This window comes from Heterocephalus glaber, unplaced genomic scaffold (assembly GCF_053883595.1).
Source record: "Heterocephalus glaber isolate CG9 unplaced genomic scaffold, H.glaber_assembly_v1.0 deba00001446, whole genome shotgun sequence".
In the NCBI taxonomy this organism is placed as follows: domain Eukaryota; kingdom Metazoa; phylum Chordata; class Mammalia; order Rodentia; family Bathyergidae; genus Heterocephalus; species Heterocephalus glaber.
The window spans coordinates 3424125-3444998 of NW_028258298.1; the positions used below are offsets into that span (position 1 = coordinate 3424125).

At 38.6% G+C, this 20874-nt stretch overlaps 1 protein-coding gene across 4 annotated transcripts in view; it reads left to right on the forward strand.

Moving 5' to 3' along the window:
* Opcml (opioid binding protein/cell adhesion molecule like) overlaps positions 1 to 13585 on the forward strand; it is a 1190405-nt gene extending 1176820 nt beyond the window's left edge. For all 4 annotated transcript variants that reach the window (XM_004862649.4, XM_021242764.2, XM_021242762.2 and 1 more), the window contains one exon: positions 4148 to 13585. In XM_004862649.4, coding sequence (XP_004862706.1) covers positions 4148 to 4299 — 152 coding nt within the window. In that variant the 3' untranslated portion in view covers positions 4300 to 13585. The remainder of the gene's footprint in view (positions 1 to 4147) is intronic.
* The last annotated feature ends 7289 nt before the right edge of the window (positions 13586 to 20874 follow it).

Below are 20874 nucleotides of genomic sequence, written 5' to 3' on the forward strand. Positions count from 1 at the left end.
TTGGGAAACAGAAGGGCTGCTCACCTTTGGGGGAAAACTGATTGTTCTTAAAACAGAGTCCAACACTGCAGGCAGGGAGAGTTCAGTGAAAGTCTCTGTCTTCATTTTCTAATCTAAATAAACCATCTAGCCCACTAACCCATCCAATTCTTTATTACTGATTCCGGGTAGAAATAGGGAATGGGAAGCGATACCAGAGAGGATGTGTGCAAATAGCACTGTCCTTGAGGCGGAGGGAGGGCCGTGGGCGTGTGACACACTGGTCAGCTCCAGTAGGAGCCAGTATTTGTTTTGCACATGGAGAAACAGAAATCCACAGAACGAAATGCGCAATCACACAAAGCCAGGCCAATTCACCACATCCATAGCTCCAGAGCGCGGAGCTCTGGAGCCCAGCCCGGGCTCTCCAAGGAGTGCCTGCAGGCTGCGCTGGCTGCACAGGGTCCTTGCCGGGCCTTGCAAGCGCCCTCCTCCTCAGAGTAGGCTGCAGGCCTTCAATCCACAGCAGGCGTTTAGAAGGGCACGCCCAGGGACAGAAGCTGGCTCTTGGCTCCAGCCAGGAACAAGAGAAGAGGGAAGGCTCACTGCTTGGACTAAACGAGCTGCTTCACAGCGTGCGGTTCGGAAGTTGGCTTGAACGCTAGCTCCCGGTGCGGCGCCTGGGTGGCTGCGGTGCCAGCTCTCCCGCCCCCAGCCTGCTCGCTCCCTCCTCTGGGCACCGGGGGGCGCTGGCGACACACCGGCGGGGAGGGCAACCTGCAGGCTCAGCTCGCAGCTGCCAGGAAAGGACTTAATTACACTGCTTCCAAGTGAGCATAGCAGGCTCTTCACTGAGCAGCTCAGCACTGCAGACCTGCTGGCTCTGTGGACTCCGATGTCACCTCCTTCAGGACACCTGGCTTTGCCCGATTAACCCCACTTAACCTGGATCACTGCGAATCCCTGCGGCTGCCCGATCCTATGTTGGCCCTCTACCTGTTGGCGTCAAGTGTGGTGCTTTCCACAGCATCCCTAGATGCTTCTCTCGCCTTTACTTTAAGCTCCTGTTGTGTGAGACCATGGCTTCTTCGGCAGGTTCTGATAAGGAGCTGGGTCCTTGGAAGTGTAGAACAGCGGTGCACTTGGGGTCAGGAAAGAGATTGCAATGCCCGCCTTGGCCCCCAACCCATAGGCAAACCATTTTGTCTTCCTGAGCCTGCATTTCCTTATCTGTTAATAATAATCATAGCAGTGCCATATGGCTATGTGGGAACAAATGGACAAAACTGACCTCCCTGAGCGCGATGCTGGCTTGAGTCCCTCCCTCACCAGGCACAGAACTGCACATTCCTTGCTGATATATGTCGCCAACCCTGTGCTGGGCATGAGGTCGGTACAGGGAATGACACAGCTGTACCCTGAAGATGTGCCATGGGCAGGTGGAATAAGGCCACTCCAATGCAGAGTGACTACTCAGATCAAGATGCCAGGGTACTGGCAAGATGGATCGTACCTTGCAGAGGAAGCAGGACCAGGGAAGAGAATATTATTCACCTCCTCTCCTCAGATGTGAGGCAGTTGAAGTGCAGGTGAGGTACAGGTGGCCGTACGTACTCTCTTCTGCTCTTTGTGACTCCACCCCTCAGAATCACCCCATGCAGAATGCTCCTAACAATGGATGTAAGACAGAAAGACATTACCTGGTGTCTTGCCCACCTGTGAGTGACCGGAATGGTTAATGTCTCTCTGAGGTGCCTTCTCACATTTGCCCCATGTGGCAGTCCTCCATCTTCAGTGCTGGTGAGAAAAGTTCAATGACAGGATGAACATGACTGTGATTGGCACATACTGGACAATAAATGCTCATTTTCCATCCCTTTTCTGAGCTAACCAAAGCTCCCAGCTCTAGTATCTCCTAGACTTTCTCTTTCCCTTCTTAAAGGTGTCCACATTGACCTAGAGATCATAGTGCTAAGTGAGACAAACCAGGTGCAGACAGATCCTGCATGATTTCACCCTGAGTTGGGATCTAAAAAAGCTGAGCTAATAGAAATCAAGAGCATAAGAGTGGTTTCCAGAGGCTAGGAAAGGTAGGGGAGAGCGGGTGTGGAGAGAGGCTGGTAATCGGGTTCAAAGTCACAGCCAGATAGGAGGAATAAGTGTTTCCTATTCTACAGTGTTCTATTGCACAGAATGGTGATTATTATAGTTAATAATACTGTACAATTTAAAGTATAGAAGGGAAGATTCTGAAGGTTCCCATCACAAGAAATGATAAATATTTGAGATGATGGATAAACCAAAAATCCAGGGTTTTTCATTACACAGTGTATGAATGAACCAAAATATCACACTGTATCCCATAGAGTCATACAATTATTATCTGTCAGTTTAGAAAGAAGGAAGGAGGAAAAGAAGGCAGAGGGAAGCAAGGAAGGGAGAGAGGGAAGGAGGGAGGGAGGAAGGAAGGGTGGAATAGGTGTGACTTCAGTTCTGGGAACTGGAGCCCAGGAGCCGGATTTGGTTGATTGGAGACACCCACACCACATGGAGGCCTGGAAAGGACCTGTGTGTTTGCACTTTCAGGTTTATTTACAGTTAGAAAGAGGCACTCTGCCACCGCCAAGGGTCCCTAAGTGGCAGGATACTTTCAGATATCATAAGGGTGATATTTCCTATCATCTACAAGGCTGCCGACTCCCGCTGCTTTCCCCTATAGTTGGAAGAGAGTAGATGAATGGTTTGAATCCACACATTTAAAAGGCAAGTTGCTTAGTCTTTAGGTTATATCTCAAGTGATTTTAATGTACTTGTTGAAAAACTTCTCTTTTCTCCCCTGTCTTTGGGGAACATCTCCTAGTCTGCTTAATTTGAAAGAGAAAGTAGCACAAGGTTAGAACTCTGACTTAACTCTCATAACTTCTAATAAATTCTTTTCAGACCTGATGAACATTTTTAGATTATTAAATTTGTTGTGGCTGAATCCTTCTTTTGATTTGATCCCTGTAGTCCAAGGTCTTCCTCTCCTTCCTCCCCCATTTCAGGAAATAGACTATTCCTTGAGGAAAATGCCTCTTTTTATTTTGAGGGGCCTTCATTGACCCTTGGTTGACATTAGTGAACTCGAGATGAATGCATTGATCTCTGTGTAATCCCCTTCCTCAGAATCTGTGAGCTCATTATGTTTCTGGAATCAACAAGGAAGGAAATCACTACATATCAAGTTGCATGTTTTGTTTTTTTCCCATTAGCCATTCACAGCTGATGTTAACTCCTTTAACTCCATCGGTAAATAGTGTTGCCTAGAAGTCAACGAAGCTGCCAGGTGCACTGGCTCACATCTGTCATCTAGCACTCTGGGAGGAGGCCGAGGCAGGAGGGGCATAAATCGGAGCCCAGCCTGAGGGGCTTAGCAACTCAGTGAGGACTTGGCTCAAAGTAAAAAGCGGGAAAAGAGCAGAATGTAGTTCAATGTGAAGGCCCTATATTTAATCCCTAGGAGAGAAGGAGAGAGGGAGAGAGAGAGGGGGGAGAGAGAGAGAGAGAGAGAGAGAGAGAGAGAGACACAAGCTTTGTAGGATGAGGAATGTCAACGGCAGCTCCATTGTGTCCCTTGACCTCAGCTGTCCCGCTCCTTCAAGAAGCCTTCCGCCAGCCAGAATCGTCTCAGAACCCTCATTCCTCCAGCGTCCACTCTGGGTGTGACTTGACTCTGTCCTTCTCCGTCCCTCTCTACACATCTGTTCTCCCGGCTGTGGCTCACATCAAGTCTATCAGCCCTGAACTCTCCCTCTGAAATTATTATTTTGGCATGTTGCTGAGGATGAGGCAATTTATTTCAAAACACCATTACTATTTTTTTTTTTGGCAGCTTAAAAAATGATTTGCCAAAAGATATCTGTACCCTTTTCACTTGAGTCTGTGAACTTTACTATACAGCCAAAAGTGTGTGTGAGGGAGGTTGCAGATGTGATTAAATGAAGGATCTTGAGATGGGGTGATCTTGGGTTAGCCAGACAGACTCCAAATACAGACGTATGTACTCCTGGGTCTTAGTTGGTTTGCTATAGCAAAATAAGTTGGATAGGGTAATATATTTAAAAAGTTCATTCAGCTGCTAGTCCCAGCAGCCACAAAAACTAACACATCATCTCCTACTTCTTTTCAGCTAATTGGACATTTTCCCCAATAAGAAGCACCTCTTTAGAATCTGCCACATTTCCCCATGTTCAGCATCCTTCACCAGTACGCTCCCAGCATCGCGAAGACACAGATTCAGAACTACTGGTCTATGACATCATCCTCAGCCTTTTTAAATGAAAGTAAGGGTTTCTAACCAAGACCTTAGTGATCTAATATGAGAAGCTCTCTCCATTTCAAGCACATATCATATTTTTTAAAGAAAAATCAAATATGTAGTAGAGTCTGGAAATCATGAAGGGGCTAATTCTGTTTTCAAGAGATGGGTACAACACAGGGTAAAGAAGATGCTGAGACCACCATTCCTGTGACAGCAAATGGGCAGGATATGCACTGCAGGGCCCTTCATGCCTAGGTGGTCGCAGATCAATTGCGGTCCTGTGTGTGGAGGCAATGGAAATGTGTTCCCTGGGTAAAGCTGAAAAATGTGGTCACTCAGAAAAACCCTTCCATTCTTGGCCTGAAAAAAACCAGAATCTTGATACCTCTATTGGACCATATGCAGGAAAATATTCAGCTGCAGGAAATCAGAGCTCTAGCTTGTCTGAACTGCGGTTGAACATCAAACTCGGATTTTCGTATTGAGTACAATTGGTTTTGAACCTGTATCATTAGTAACAACCTGGAAAAGGAAATCAGGAAACCACTTCTTACAGGGCTGTTCATAGTCCACAGAACACACAGAACTCCAGAGAGCTAAATGACTGGGTAGAGGAGTTCCAATCCAAAGTTAACAGGTAGAAGACAATCCAACACTGCAAATAAACAAGGTAGCAATGAGGAGAAGTCTAAAGTTCCTAAGGTAAGAAAATATAAGCACACAAAAAAGAACAGGTGGCTTAAATAAATAAATAAGTAAATCTAGACATGAATGTGTGTATTAGAGTTAAAGAACAATTAAGTCATTTTACTTAGTCATCTATTCATTCAACAAATACTTATTGAATACCAAGTATGATCCAAGATTTCTTTTAACCCTTGGATGGCTGCAGTGATGAGCAAAACATTATCTTGAACCTCATGGACCGAGTAAAGAAGACAAAATATTCAAATGAATATGCAGTGCATTGTCAGTGATAATGCTATAGAAAACATAAACTGTGAGGAAACATGAAGTGCTAGAAAGAATTTAAACTAAGAGGCTTCCCAAAGATATGCAAGTTTTAAATGTAGAAGTCGTAAAAATTTTAGAAAGAGAATGCCACTTGTTAACCAGATGAGCAAGTGCATAGGTCCTGAGGTAGGCACACACTACACTTGCGTGGTGGAGAAATTATAAAGGAGTCCAGCTCTGCATGTGTAAGCTAGAGTTAAGAGATGAAATAACAAAGATAAGCCAAAGCCTCATTATGTACAGCCTTACCTGTCTAATAAAAATAGTTGTTTATTTGTTTGATTGTTTTCTCATAGTGAGCTTAAAAATCATTGGGAGCTTGTAAACCAGGAATAAATGATCTAATTTACATTTTAAAGAAGCATGGCTGACTGCTATGTGAAGAATCATTTATAAAAGAGAAATAAAGGGAAGGAGGAAGGGAGAGAGGAAAGAAGGAAGGAAAAATGGAAGAAAAAGGAAGGGAAGAAGGAAGAAAGGAAAGAAGGAAAGAAAGAAGAAGGGAAGGAGGAAGAAAAGCTCAGTTAGAAATTGATTGCAATCATTCTGGCTATTTTGTTGGCATTTGCAAGCTACCATCAGAGGAGACCATGAGAAACACTAGAATATAGGATTTTTTTTTTTTTTTTGGTATCAGAGCTCAAACTCGGGTCCTTGTACTTGTGCAGCAGGCGGCAAAACCACTGAGCTAAATCCCTGGCCCTGCAGGATTTATTTTTAAAAATACTAATGGGGTTTCATGATGTTCTGGCTATAAAGTGTAATGGAGAAAGAGTAAATATTCCTTCCCAAGTTTGCTTTGAGAGCAATTGGAAGAGTTGTGCATTGTACAAGAAGTGAGCGGCGGGGAGTGTGCCTTTGTGTGTACGCACATTTACACACACAGGAGTATATGACACTTCAGAGGTCTCTCTTGGACACCCAGGTGTTGAGTCGACAGTTGAATATGTGAGTATAAAGTTAAGGAGTAGACTGGGCCTGGAGGCAACAATGTGGCAGCCATCAGGATATAGAGGAATAAGAAGCCAAGGTCTGGAGGAAGTCATCTAATAAGAAATTATAAATAGAAAGAGGTCTGAAATCCAGTATGTAAAGATGAGGACCAAGCAGTGAAGCCAGGGGGGATTAGTTGCCATTGCAGTAGGAAGAGAGATGATAGATGACCTTCCAGAATTCATAAAAAGAATAGGATTCAAAGAGGTAGTGACCAACTGCTTCAAATTTCTCTAAACAGTCTGATGAGGATAGAGCTCAGACAACACATTTGTAAGGGAAATAATCTTTTGAGGAGAGAACACTGAAATGTGCAGTTTTAGCAAGTGAAATGGACAAAATCTTGGCCTGTGTTGAGAAAATAACAGATGGAGATAAAATGGAGACAGTGGCTGATACATTGCATAGTTTTTCTTATGTGAGAAACTCAAATTAGAAATAAAGAGTAAAATAAAAGATAGAGAATAGGAAGTAGGTAGATAGATCTTATTCAAAGGGGAAGGGGATTGAGAGATGGAGAGAGGTGAGCAGGAGAGAAAGAGGATGTAAAAAGGAATTGGGATGTGTTATGTACATGCACCAACTCCACACGAGGAATGTGAACATTATGCACGGTAAATATATAGTAGTAAAAGTTTTCAAAAACTACTCAGAGACCTTTTTCTATAAAGGATAGCTGAGAAATTGGTAAGAGCCAGAGGTGGAGGGGAAGGCAAGGGGCTAGACTCTTAAAGGTGGGAAGCATTCCCGCACATCAGTTGTCTCATGGGACTGGCGCAGCACAGACAGAAATGTTACAATCCAAGAGAGGGCAGGAGGCACAGGGCAATGACTGGAGCTCAAGTGGGCTAAAGAAGGATGGGTCTCACCATTCAAGGAGGTCACAGTTAATTAAAGAGAGGAGTGACTAACTTGAGGAGAGGAGGAGCGACTCACTTGAGGAGAGGAGGAGCATAAAGTGTGTGCTTATAGGTGAAGGCTCATCTCTCAGCCAGGATTCCTTAGAGAACATGACCTGCTGATTCTTCATGTGGGAGTTACAGACCTAAAATAGGATAAGGAAAAAGTGAACTGCAACACTGAGAGCTAAAAAATAAAACTGTGCTTTGCCATGCACAGGGAGCCTTGGAGGGAAAAGACAGTGCTCAATATTCATTGCAACCACCTATGAGACCTATGCCACATGTACATCTTCTTCGAGTGGTGGGCATTCCAAATCTATGCCTCTCAGTGGTCTACAGGAGACAGGAGTGAGAGAAGCTTATTTCTTCACCTTCATTCCATGTCCTGTTTTCTACTGGTTGACATTTTCTGTGTAACATAAGGCCTCCCATGCTTCAGAGTTGCCTCAGCAGTCCCCTTTAATGGCCACTGGAATGTGAGATCCTACGGCATCCAGTGTCTTATTGCATTCAAGTTTGGAAGCATTTGGAGGAGGAGCTATCAACTCCATGACAAAATCTGTGTGGCGGTGGCCAGAGATTAGGGCTTGGCAATTAGGCAGTAACAGCAGCAGACATTGCATCTACTCATTATATTCAATTTCATTTCTACATTAGAGGACTTCCACTGTGCATGCATGTGTGAGTGTGTGCATAATGAGAAAATGACATGTTTGCTTATTTCCCAAAGGGCAGAGAGTGGCAGTGCAAATCCAAAGACTCACAAAATTCCCTGTAAGCTTTCAAGCACTTGTGAATTCTTGGAACATTTAAGCATTCCCTGTGAATACATGGAGTACCCACCAGGACAACTGGATTCAAGGCTGTCCATCATTTTCTTTTTTTTCAGCATTCTAGCTGCCCTCTTGGGCAGCTCTTAGGCTGTTCAGAGTTGCATAGGTGATAGCAGGATCCAAACTTTGACCTACCAGGGGGTCAACAGTTTCCCTTGTTGAGTTGTGCTTCTGAAATTTCTCATTAGTAGTTGTGACCAAGCATGGAAGTTTTAAGAGATACAGTGGTACCTCATTCATGAATTTAATTTTTTCTATGATTCTGGCTGGAGAATTTATTCCACTAGAATCATGGAAAGAATTAAGTTCATGAACTGAGGTACCACTGTATCTCAGTGAAGTAACAAACTCATTTATCCTGAGCTTGTTTATGTAGAACCAATTCAAGTTCCTCATGTAGATAAGAACAATTAATCCCACCAGTTCTAGTAACTCCACCCCACCATGTTTATCCATTCACACGAGAAATCCACATTAACAAGGTAATAATAGCTCACTTTATTCAGTGGGACATTCACTGTTCTCCCTGGCAGAATTCTACAGTTCTCCACTTCCTGTGTCTCAACATGGCTCAAGGTTGAGGAAAAAGAGAAATTCTATAATAAGGCTACTGAATGTGATAGCAAGAGGAACCATTCTTACTCCTGACTCTTGGTCCTGCATCCATTTAGTACAGCTATTGGAGAACAGAAGCATACAATGATGGTCAATTTAACACCTATCAACTCCTGGAGGGCATTAGTCCTATGGCTCATGCCTTAGACAAGTCTTCAGTGAACTGAATATTACATTGTTGGTTAGGCTGGTTTCTTCTGGGTGAACCTTATGGTCATGAGGCCATGGTCAAATCTCCTTTGTGTCCTTGAACATGAAGCATTGCTGTGTGATATCATGTCTCTGGGTGAACTATTCTGTAAGCCTTGGGTGGTGGGGATGTAGAGACACAGATATATATTTATATCATTCTAAGAAGGCAAACTGATGCTCTTTGAGATGCAAACAGCTCAATGGCCTTAAACTCTTACAATGACTTGTAGATTTCTGAAGAAATTTTGTCATATTTCTATTTATCCTGATTTCAAAGGCATTAGGCAAATATGCCTTGGTAAAGAAAAGCTTATGTTGTTGGATCTGTTCATAGCCTCCATCTCTGCCACCTACCCTGGCCCCTTGACATGCATCGCAGCAGATAAGGAGGGAGGCTGGCTGCTTTTTGCTCAGCAGCTACTCTTCAGTGGATTCTCTCTGCTGGGTAGATTCAGGCATTTTGCGTCCCCTCCCAGAAGACAATCCACAGGCTTCTTCCCCACACCTCCTTACTTGTACCCATTTAGTCTTATTCCTTTCAAGCGATGGGTTCAGTAGTTTGCCTGAACCATTTCTTCTGGAAACACTCCATCTAAGCAGGATGAATGGTTAACTCAGCTCCAGAGGATTTCCCTTTATGGCTGTCTACCCTGCCTTGGAGACCATGATACAGGTCCCATTTCTGGTTAGTGTAAAAGCTTTTCATTGACACATTGGGAATCAGGTCAAATTCCTTTCTTCTTCTGTCTGTTGGCCATAGTAATCTTACATCACCATGAGGTTAGAGATTCAAGAGCAGGGAAGAGGAGTAGGATAGCAATGCAAATAACATTTGTTACATAACACTCACGCTTCCTGGCTGCGTTTGAACTTGGTCCCAAATGTATCAGCTCTACTCCATAATGGATTTCTTTTGAGTCTGCCTACCTTTGCAGTTTGGTTGTTGTGATTGATACTATTAAAAATCCTTCACTTTTGCACTCTAACTCCATGGGAGAAGTAGGCCTCCCAGTTCCATTGATGTTGGACTTAGTTATAAAGCATGATTTGCTTTGGGCTCAGCATGGACAGAATGTGCTGTCCTGCCCTTTGACTTCAAGTTAAGTGTGTGACGTTCATAATGTTAGAAATGCTTGAAATGTTCTTTTGTACTTGGGCTTGGCATCTTGCAACTCTGCCTTTGTTATCTACAGACGCTTGGTTTTGTATGATTAACTGTTCCAAGTCTCATACAAGTGGCTTTCTTTTTAATTTTAATCTTTTTATTTTTATTACTTCTATTAAAGAAACCAAAATTTCAAACAATGGTTAATATTCTGTGTATCATGATCATAGCTAATCTTACAGAGAAGTCATGCTTTGCTCCAGAATCTTAAGTGTCCACCCTGTGACTTCATCTGGAGTTTGCCAAAAGCGCCATCCATCTGTCTTGCATTTTCTATGATGTGAATTGTCTAGGTCATGGGTATGTCATGCAATACAGTCTGGGTCAACTGTAAAACACTCTCCAGAAATCTCTGAAAAACTCAGTGAATACTCTGAGACAATATTCCCAAATAAAGTGTATATTTACCTCTAAAACCACATAATTCAAATTTTGGTTCTAGAAAGCAGCCAAATATCTACAGAAGCCAAGAAAATATCCATATTACCTCTCTCTTTTAATGCAGTGAACTAAAGGTGCAGTAAATTGGGCTTTACAATGTCACTGTGCCCAAGTTCATTCAAGCTGCTGTAACAAAATACCTTATACTGAGAAACTCATACGCATCAGGCATTTATTTCCCACAGTTCTGGATGCTGGGAAATCCACAAATAATGCACCAGTAGATCTAGTTTCTAGCATCTCCTTCATTCAAAGATAGTCATCTTCTTGCTGAGTCTTCACATGTCAGAAAGGTAAAGGTCTCTACAGGGGCACTGATTCCATTCATACAAGCCCAACTCCTATGACCTAATCTCCAAGAGACTCTACTTTGTAACACTAGCACCTTGTATTTATGATTTCCTCATGTGAATTTGAGAGAACCTAAACATTCAGACTATAGCACACAGTGTGTTCCAGAACACAAGATACCTAAAATCTTCATGGATGCACTATGCTTCTAGATTTCTATGATTTTCAAGATTTCTTAACTACTGTTGATGTATGTGAGCATATAATTTAAAACACACACACACACACACACACACACACACACACACACCTCCTCCTCAGGCATTTGGAGCAGTGCTACTCAAAATAGACTCTTACAGCTAGTGCTAGTCCATGACTTGTTTGAAAGAGAGTGCTGAGTATTTGAAGAGAGAAGATACTTGAAGTAGTTGTCCATAAAAAGTCAAGAACAGTTACTGGGCATTAGTGACATCAGCAACATCGCAGCCAAGGAAGCTACAGGATCTCATTCCTTGTGGAAATAATAAAAGCACAACTACAGGTAACCTAAAATAACTTTATAAAAGCCCCAGAAAGGGCAGGGGATTTAGCTCAGTGGTTCCGCTGCCTGCCTCGCAAGAGCAAGGTCCCAAGTGCAATCCCTAGTACCACCCCCCCCCCCACAAAAACCCAGAAAGCAGAGAAATAACTATGAAATCCAAGTAAAAAACCTATTGTGAAAAATGTACATTTAAATCTATGGGAAACTTCATTATGTTTTTGTTTTACCCATCTCATTTTCTGGTTGACATGGTACAGTTGAAAGCACCCCTATTCCTAGTTCCTTCCCTCGGGTGGAAGGAGTAGGGGGCATCATGCACAATGCTCTACGTTTTCTGACAAAGAACACAGTCAATAGTGACAGGACTTGTGTCTCACACTGACCAAAGCTGCAGAAAACAGTGGGGCACCTGTTCAGGCTTCAGGAAGAATGCCAACACACACATGCTCAGAGCAAAGAGTACAGGTAGACAGATACAATAAAACCAAAGACCCAAAGAAGAAGGTGGGGTCAATTTGTTTAGAAAATCGGGACACTTACGCATAGCCATGTATGCAGAAAAATATTGTTTTAAACCCCCATCCCAACCTGACCTAAGACACTCAGGATAATGACCAGAAAAGAATTGAGAAGAATTTCAGCCTTTGTTCTGGGATACTGTCAAGGTTTGCAACACCCCCAGATAATTAGTGAAGGTCTTGACTGCACAGAACACTATATAAAGACTTGTTAAGGTGGCTAGTTTTGCTATTTGTTTGCTGATTTTTATTTGTATGCTTTCAACAGCCAAATTTCAACAAATAGTAATAAGCCATAAAAAGAAACATGACTGCATGGCTCATTTATAGGAACAAAATAAAATTTCAGAAACCATCTTTAAAGAAACTCAGGCTTCTGAGACCTTGACTTTAGAACAACCACCTTAAATATGCTGTTAAGAACTAAAGGAAAACCACAAAGAACCAACATAAATCAAGAAAATAATATCTGAACAAAATTACAATATCAAAAGGAAACATAAATTGAATTATTTTAAAAAACCAAGTGGAGATCCTGAGGGTGAAAAATACGATAATTGAATTTTTAAATTTATTAGAGGAGTTTGAAAGCGTATTTTAAAAGGCAGAAGAAAAAAATCAGTGAACTTGAAATAAAAGTAGTTTGAAATTATAATCTGAGAAGAAAGATCTTAGAGCATTAGGGGACATTATGAAAAGCACTAATGTTCATATTAAGGCATTTTCAGGAAAAAAAAGAGGAAGAAGGAAAAGGGCATGAAGCTTATTTCCAAAAAATAATGTCCAAAAAATCCTCAAATTTGAGGAATGTTATGAATATAGATATATATGATGCTCTACAAACTCCAAGTATAACTCAAAGATACCCAAACTAAGTCACATCCTAAAAAACTTTCAAAACTCAGAACACAATGAAATTCTTTAAAGCAGCCAGAGAAATTCAAAGTCTCACAATAAAAGATCCTCAAGAAAATTATTAGAGGATTTCTCAGCAGAAACTTTAGAACTCAGAAAAGTAAGATGGTGTATGTAAAATGCTGAGAGAAGAAAACTGTCAACTAAGTATTCTGCATCCAAAAGAAGTGATTCTTTAAAAATGATGGAGAAATTAAGTCATTTCTAGGTAAACAGAACTAAGGGAGCTCACTACCTCTACACTTGCCTCCAAAGACTTGTTAAAGAGATTCTTCGAGTTGGAAGGAAAGCATGATAAGCAGTATCTTAAGTCTAGCGAATAGATGTTTCTGATAGGGTAAATATACACAGAAATATAAAACTGAATGTTATTGTAATTTGGTTTGTAACTTCACTTTTAATTTTTTTTGTAAACAGAATAAAATTATGAATAATTATTAAAGCCAATTAACAAAGTGGCAGGTGGGGTTGTAGGGAGTTAAGTTTTTGTATGCAATTGAAGTTAAGTTGGTATAAATTTTGAATGATTTTATTATAAGTTTCAGATGTTAGGTTTAATTCATGTTGATTACAAAGACAATATCTGTAGAATGTATACAAAAAGAAATTAGAAGTCAATTAAGACAAGTTACTATAAAAATCAAACACAAATGAGGGTAGCAATCAAGAAAAAGGGGTATTATAAACTATACAAAATGAAACAGGAAAAGTTATAACAGTTGGTACTTCTTTATATAAATCACTTTAAACTGAATTTATTAAACTCTCTATCAAAATTCACAGAAAGAATGAGAAGAAAAAGAAAGGAGAGGAAAAATATATTGTGTAACAGAGACTCACTTTGGACCTAGACACAGGCATAGTTTGAAAGTGAAAGATGACAAAAGATAGTACACAGGTATAGTAAGTAAAAGAAAACAGGGATAGCTATACTGTCAAAGTTCAATAACCCTTATAAGACACAAAGAAAGATAGTACAAAATGACCGGAAGGTCATCTCACCAAGAAGGCATAATAATTATAAACATACATGTACCAAAATTCATAATATATTTTGAAGAAATATATATGAAGAAAACATTAATGAAACTGAAGAGAGACACAGATAGCTTTAAAATAGTCATAGGTGACTCAAATATAGTGTATAAAACAGCCAAACAGAATAGCAATAATGAAATAGAAGAAATGGAACCATGTGCAATGGTACACACCTGCAATTCCAGATACGTGGGAGACTGAGGCAGGAGGACCACAGTTTCAGGGCCAGACTATACGACTTAACAAGACCCTGTCTCAAAAATGAAAAAATGCCTGTGTTGCCTAGCTGATGCAAGGTCCGGATTTTATTCCTCAGTATCATCAAAAAAGAGAAAAATAGGATTCAGGATTTGAACAACGGTATATATGAATTATATATAACAGTATATATAAAATATTCTGATCAGAATAATGGAATAAACATTTTTTCTCAAGTGTATATGTTACATTATCCTAGATAGGCCATATGCTAAACCACAAAACATCTTTTTTTTGGAACCAGGGATCAAACTTGGGTTCTCGCACTTGTGAGGCAGTCAGCAGAACCACTGAGCTAAATCCCTGGCCCCACAAAACATGTCTTAATAATATTTTTAAAAAATCTATATTGAAATCATGCAACTATTCTTTTCTAGCTACAAGAAAATGAAGCCAGAAAATTGACAGAGAAAGGAAAGCACAAATTCACAAAAATGTTGAAATGAAACAACACAATCTTAAATGATAAAAGACACAAAAAATAATTCACAAAGGAATGTAGAAAGTATCTTGAGACAAATAACAATAATATAATATTCCAAAGCTTTTAGAATGTAGCAAAACAGTGCTACTGTAAGAAAGACATTTATAGCTGCAACTATCTTCATTAAAAATGAAGAAGGTCTAAAATTAACACTCGACTTTATACCTTCAGGAATTAGAAAAAAGCAGAACAAACCAAACAAAAACTATCAAATGGGGAGAAATAATAAAGATTATAGCAGTGACAAATAAAATTGAAAAAAGAAAAATAGAGAAAATCAATGAAACAAAGAATTGGTTCTTGGAAAAAAATCAACAAAATAGAAAAAGTTTTAGGTAAAATAGCTAAGAAAAAATAGATATGATTGAAATAATTAAATTTAGAAATAAAAGCGGGGATATTACTACTGATTTTAGAGAAATAAAAAAGATTATAAGAGAGTACTGTGAACAACCAAAAACTAACAAATAAGAAAACCCAAATTAAATAGAAAAGCTTCCAAGAAACACACAAACTACCAAGAGTGAATCATGAACAAAAAGAAAATCAGAAAAAGCCTGTAACTGCAAGATTGGCCTGGTAGTTAACAACACTTAATAACAAAAAGCCCTGCTCATAATTGCTTCATTCATTTCCAACAAACATTTAAAGAAAAATAAACATCAATATTTAACAAACTCCTCCAAAAAATTTAAGATAATACCTCCTATCTTTTTCTCTGAAACCAATATTACTTTGGTATGAAAACATACGATGATACTATAAGAATAGAAACCTACAAACGAATGAGTATTCATTATGAATATTGATGTAAAACAACAATATGCCAGCAACTCAAGAGCATATTTTACGGTATGATGAAGTGGAATTCTTTTCCTAAATTGCAAGAATAGTTCAAGGTTCAAAAGTCAAACAAATAAATACACCATCTTACCAGAATAAATATTTTAAAAGACAATGTGTTCAATTGATGTGAAGAAAGGATTTGAAAAATTCAACACCTTTTCATAATAATAGTACTCAGAAAACTAGGAGAGGAAAAAAAACTACCTCCATAAAGTAAAGGCCTTATATGAAAAACCCAGATTATACTCAATGGTGGAAGACTGAAAGCTTATCTTCTCGGATCTGTGACAGGGCAAGGATGTCTAATTTCAGTGTTTTTATTCAGCATCCTACTACAACCCTTGCACAGATCAGTGAGGCATGAAGAATAATGGACATAAAGACATACAACATGTAAAAAAAGAATTAAGGATGTCTTTTAGCAGAATGCATAATTTTATATGTAGAAACTATAAAGATCTCCCTCTATCTCAGTCTCTCTCTCTCTGTTCCTCTCTCTCTGTCTCTCTCTCTCTCCCTCCTTCACTCCCTCCCTCATCCACACACAGAGCTCTAAAAACTAATTGAATTCAGCAAAGTTTTAGGATAGAGAATCAACACGCAAAAATTAGTTGGATTTCTTTCTTTCTTTCTTCTTTTTTTTTTTTGGTACCGGGGATCGAACTCCAGACCCTGCGCTTGCAAAGCAGGCAGTGGCACCACTAAGCTAAATCCCCAGCCCCTGCATTTCTTTATAGTAACAGTAACAATCAGAAAAAAATTAAACCAATTTCATCTGCAATGATATAAAAAAGAACAAAATAGGAATAAAATTAACCAAAAAGGAAAAAAATTTACACATTGATCCCTAGAATATATTGCTGAGAGAAATTAAAATGAATGCCAAGAAGGAGAAAAATATCCTGTGTTTATGGATTGGAAAGCTTCACATTGTTAAGATTTCAGTATCACACAAAGTGATCAACTGAGTAAATAAAACTCTGCCATCAAAATTTCAAAGACTTTAAAACCAGAAATATTCAAATTCATCCTAAAATTTACATGGAATATCAAGGAAATCTAAGTGGGAAAAACATCTGAAAAGTGTGAATCAGTCTTACACTTTGTTATTTCCAAATTTACTACAAAGCCACAGTAATTAAAACTAAGTGGTACTGGCATAAAGATAGACATATTGACAAACAGAAAAGAAAACCCAGAAACAAATTCTCATATATGTGTGTGAACGATTTTCCTCAAGTATTCTATGACAGTTCAGTGGGGAAAGAGTTTTCAATAGTGATGGAAAACCTCACTATCCACATGAGGAAAATGAAGTAGACTGTTTTCTTACCATGTAAAAATAACTGAAATTTTATCAATCTTCTAAATATGGCAGCTAAAATTATAAAATACATAATGGCAATTTTATGATATTGGATTTGACAATGACTTCTTGGAAAAGACACCAAAGTCTCATTAGAAAAATTTAAAAACTAATAGGATTTATCAAAATTTTAAAAAATGAAACTCATTTGGACCAAAGTATATTATCAACAGTGAAAAAGCAATCAGTGGAGTAGAAGAAAATATTTAACAAGGCATATATCTAGTAAGGGATTAATATTTAGAATATATAAAGAATTCCTACAACTCAACAACAACCTATCCAATTAAAAAATGGATGGAGAACTTAATAAACATTTCTCCCTAAAGAACAAATATATACAAATGACCAAATAGAACATGATAAGATGCTTAAGATCACTAACCACTGGGGAAATGCAAATCCAAACCGTCATGAGACACCACTGCACACACACAAGGATGGCTGTTATTATAATAAAATCAAACAGAAATCTGTTAGTGAGAATATGGAGAAACTGGAGCCCTTCTGCATCATTGGTAGGAATATAAAATGATGATGCTACTGTGGAAGACAGTAAGAAGTTTGCTCAAAAATCTAGCATAAAATTACCATCTGGTCCATGAGTTCTACATCTGAGTATATACCCAAAGGAGTTTAAAGTAGAGATTCAAACAGCTATTTATATAGTCATGCTCAAAACAGCATTATTCATAATACCCAGAAGGTGAAAGCAACCCAAGTGTACATTGAGGGATGAATGGATAAATAAAATGTGATATAAAAATAAAATAGGCTATTATTCATCCTTAAAAAGGAAGAAAGTTCTGAGACATAACACAGAAAAGTGTTAGCGACATCATGCTATGTGAGTTAAACCACTCACAAAGGGCCAGATAATATGACTCTGTTCATATGTCCCATTCACAGAGACAGAAGGTAGAATGTCATTGTTGGGGGCTTCTGTGAGAGGGAAGGAAGGCCATTTAATGAATACAGAATTCCAGTATGGAATGGAAAAAGTGTTTTGGAGATGGATGCCTATGATGGTGCACTATCCTGTGGATGTACTTAATCCCACTGAACTTTACTTTAAACACATTAAGATGGTAAATTTAATGACTATCTTGAGTTACTAACAAATAGATTAAATGCTTATAGGACTACTTGAAAACTTGAATATTGAGAACTTGAGAATTTCATTTGCTAAGAAAATGAAGATGGAAAAGATAACAAGTACAGGTAGAGAGAAGACAGCTCTTTATTGACTCTAATCGCACCATCTTATAAAATATGATATGAAATTTATGCATATATTTCAAGTTATTTCATAATTTACTATTCATATTATTTTGTTTTATAGAGATAAAATTCCTAAGAATACAAAATCTAAATATACTAATAACCATGGAGGAATTTAACCATTATTCTAGTGCAGCGATGAACCTTTTAGAGACAGTACCAAACTGCAACCTAAAGTCCACTTATTTATTGTAAAATGCCAACACTGCAATTAAACCTGAATACTGAGGTTTTAGTTTAGAAAAAGCAACTCACACATTAATATCTTCTGTCTTAAAAGAAAAACACAATAACACGTGGGCCATAGGTTTGCCACTACTGTTCTTAGTCAGCTCCACAGAAAAGCATTGTTTTATGGGTTTTACTGCATGCATTACAAAGGGATAGTTTCTGTCTTACAGAAATTGTTTTAAGAGTATAGATTTTTGTTTAAGGCAAAACTATTTAACTAATTTTAAGCAGTAATGTGATATTGACCAGAACTGGACAGTGACCATAAAATATAAGCCAATCTAACCTATCAACATAGAACCAATGCTCTTAAAATGTTAAAATAATAATACTTAAAAATCCATTGCCACTAACTGGTATTATTTCACATATCCAAAGTTGTTCAAGATAAGCTAGTAATTTACACTTATAAAATACATAAAGTACTCTGAATAGGTGTCAGAGAATTGTATGATCTAAATTAATGGTCTGATTTGATAAAAACAAGTTATTAGCAGAATAATTGGAAGGAATTTTCCAGGATTTGTTTAGAAATTCCACATTAGCCCATCTAAACTAATATGTCCAGCTACATACTAGATATCATTCCCTTTCACTTACTTGAGGAATTCTATAACTCTGCCCTTTACCTTTTACATCTTTTTCCTTCTTGTTGGATATTTTCTACTAGCATACAAAGATTATAGTCTCTCCTCCTCCCTCCCTTCCTCTCTTACAGCTACAGTTTCAGTGTTCTGATCTCCACTGCAACAAAAACTAAAGAATTATCTGCATTGGTGTGTAGATTTCTCTCTCCATTCTCCCTTCAACTCGCTGAAAGAGGATTTTGTTCCACCATTCTACTGAATGATTTCCTCAAGGTTACAGATGACAGTAGCAAGGTTAATTCTTAGACCCAAGGTCGATAAACTGTCTACAGCATCTGGTATCAAAGTTTGCACCTGCCTCCTTGTCACATAGTCTTTGTTTAGTTTCTGAAATGCCATAGTTGCTTTTCCTCTGAACTGGCTGGTCTTTCTCCCTTGGCCTTGCTTGTCCCTCATCTTCGAATTTTGAAGTGCCCCAGTTCTCAGTATTGATTTTATCTAATCTTACGATTACTTTTCTACATTTGCCAGTGACTCAGTCTCAAACTTCTATCTCCAGCCAGGCTTCTCTTATCATCAAATTAAATACGAAGATGACATCTCAATCTCTTTACTCAGATGTATGATTAACATTCTGAGCTTTCCCATGGCCAAAGTTGGAATCCTGATCTTTCCTCCTCAGCTATTTACTTGTGGTCTTTTCCTTCTCAGTTGAGAGATTTATCTCTCTAGTTCTTTAGACCAAATGCTTCAGAGTACTTACTGATATGTTACTTTCTCTCCAAAACACATCCAATCTGAGAGAAAACCGAGAATTTAGTCACTTCTTATTCCTCATCTTTCCCACTGTTTCAGAGACGCATTTCCTTTACCTGTGTGTTTCTCTTTATCTGGAGCACTTTTTCTCAGCTATCTATAGTGTAAACTCCCTCACACCCATCAAGCCTTTTCTCAAATAGCATCTTATTAAGGTCCACCCTGATAATCTCTTTTAAATTACAGCCCAAGTCTTCTGCAGTCTAAGTCCACTAATCCTTCTTTATATTTTTCTTATAGCACTTATGATTTTTAATGTGCTGATAGGTTCAAGGCATGCTATCCAAAATTAAGCACTTGGCATACTGATTATTTTAAGCTGAAGAAAATTGAGAAATCTGCAGAAGTAGCCCATGAGCACTAGTAAGAATTCCCCTTTCCACTTTTCCCTAAAGCAAACCCTAAAACCCAACAGACCTGCTGCTGAAGTAGATTATTTCAGAGGAGTATTCCCTATACAAGGTGGAAAGGGATGTCACCTAGGGACACAGATGAAAATCTGATTACCCGGGCCTTGCCAAGTTTCCCCAAGTTTATTACCGTTAGATCATACACTATTGTCCACCAATCGCATTTTGATGGATTGTATAAAAAATCATTTTCTCTACTTCAGTGGTTCTTCATTTCTGAAGGTTTCTGTGTCATATAAAACTTATTTTGAAAATCTTTGTTAACCTGTGTTTTGTTATAGAGGTCTCAGTCATGAACCTTGCAATATGTGAGAAAAAGGAATGTTTTCTCTCCTACCGTGCTATATGTCAAAAAATTTTTAGTTAGTTCGATGTATTTTATCTCTTTCTGTTAGACTGAGAGCATAGGAGGGAAGTAACAATTATCTGTTTTATATCTTTTATGTTTCAAGCACCCGAATAGAGTCTCTTTTGTGGAGGTTCATAATAAATACGTGAGGTATGAATGAGTATCAGACATTTCACACTTATTTTTATTATATTAAAAGTTAAAAAAGCTTAGACAGGGGATGCTTTTATGAAATGTATGATAGTAGCATGCACACATACAATACGTATGTTTTAAATAGTAAGACAAACAAAATAAGTGCTTAGGTTTGGGGAAGAGGAAAAACCAATTGGTAGAGAGTGTAAAAATAACTAGTGCTTTTGTAGCAAGTCTTTGTGATATTTTAATATGGTTATGGGTTTGGCAAGGAACCAAGACAGGAAATAATGGCTTAGTTTCTTCCCTTTTTTTTTTTTTTTACCTCAGTTTTACCAATAGCTGGCTCCTTTCATGCAACAGATTTTCTTTGG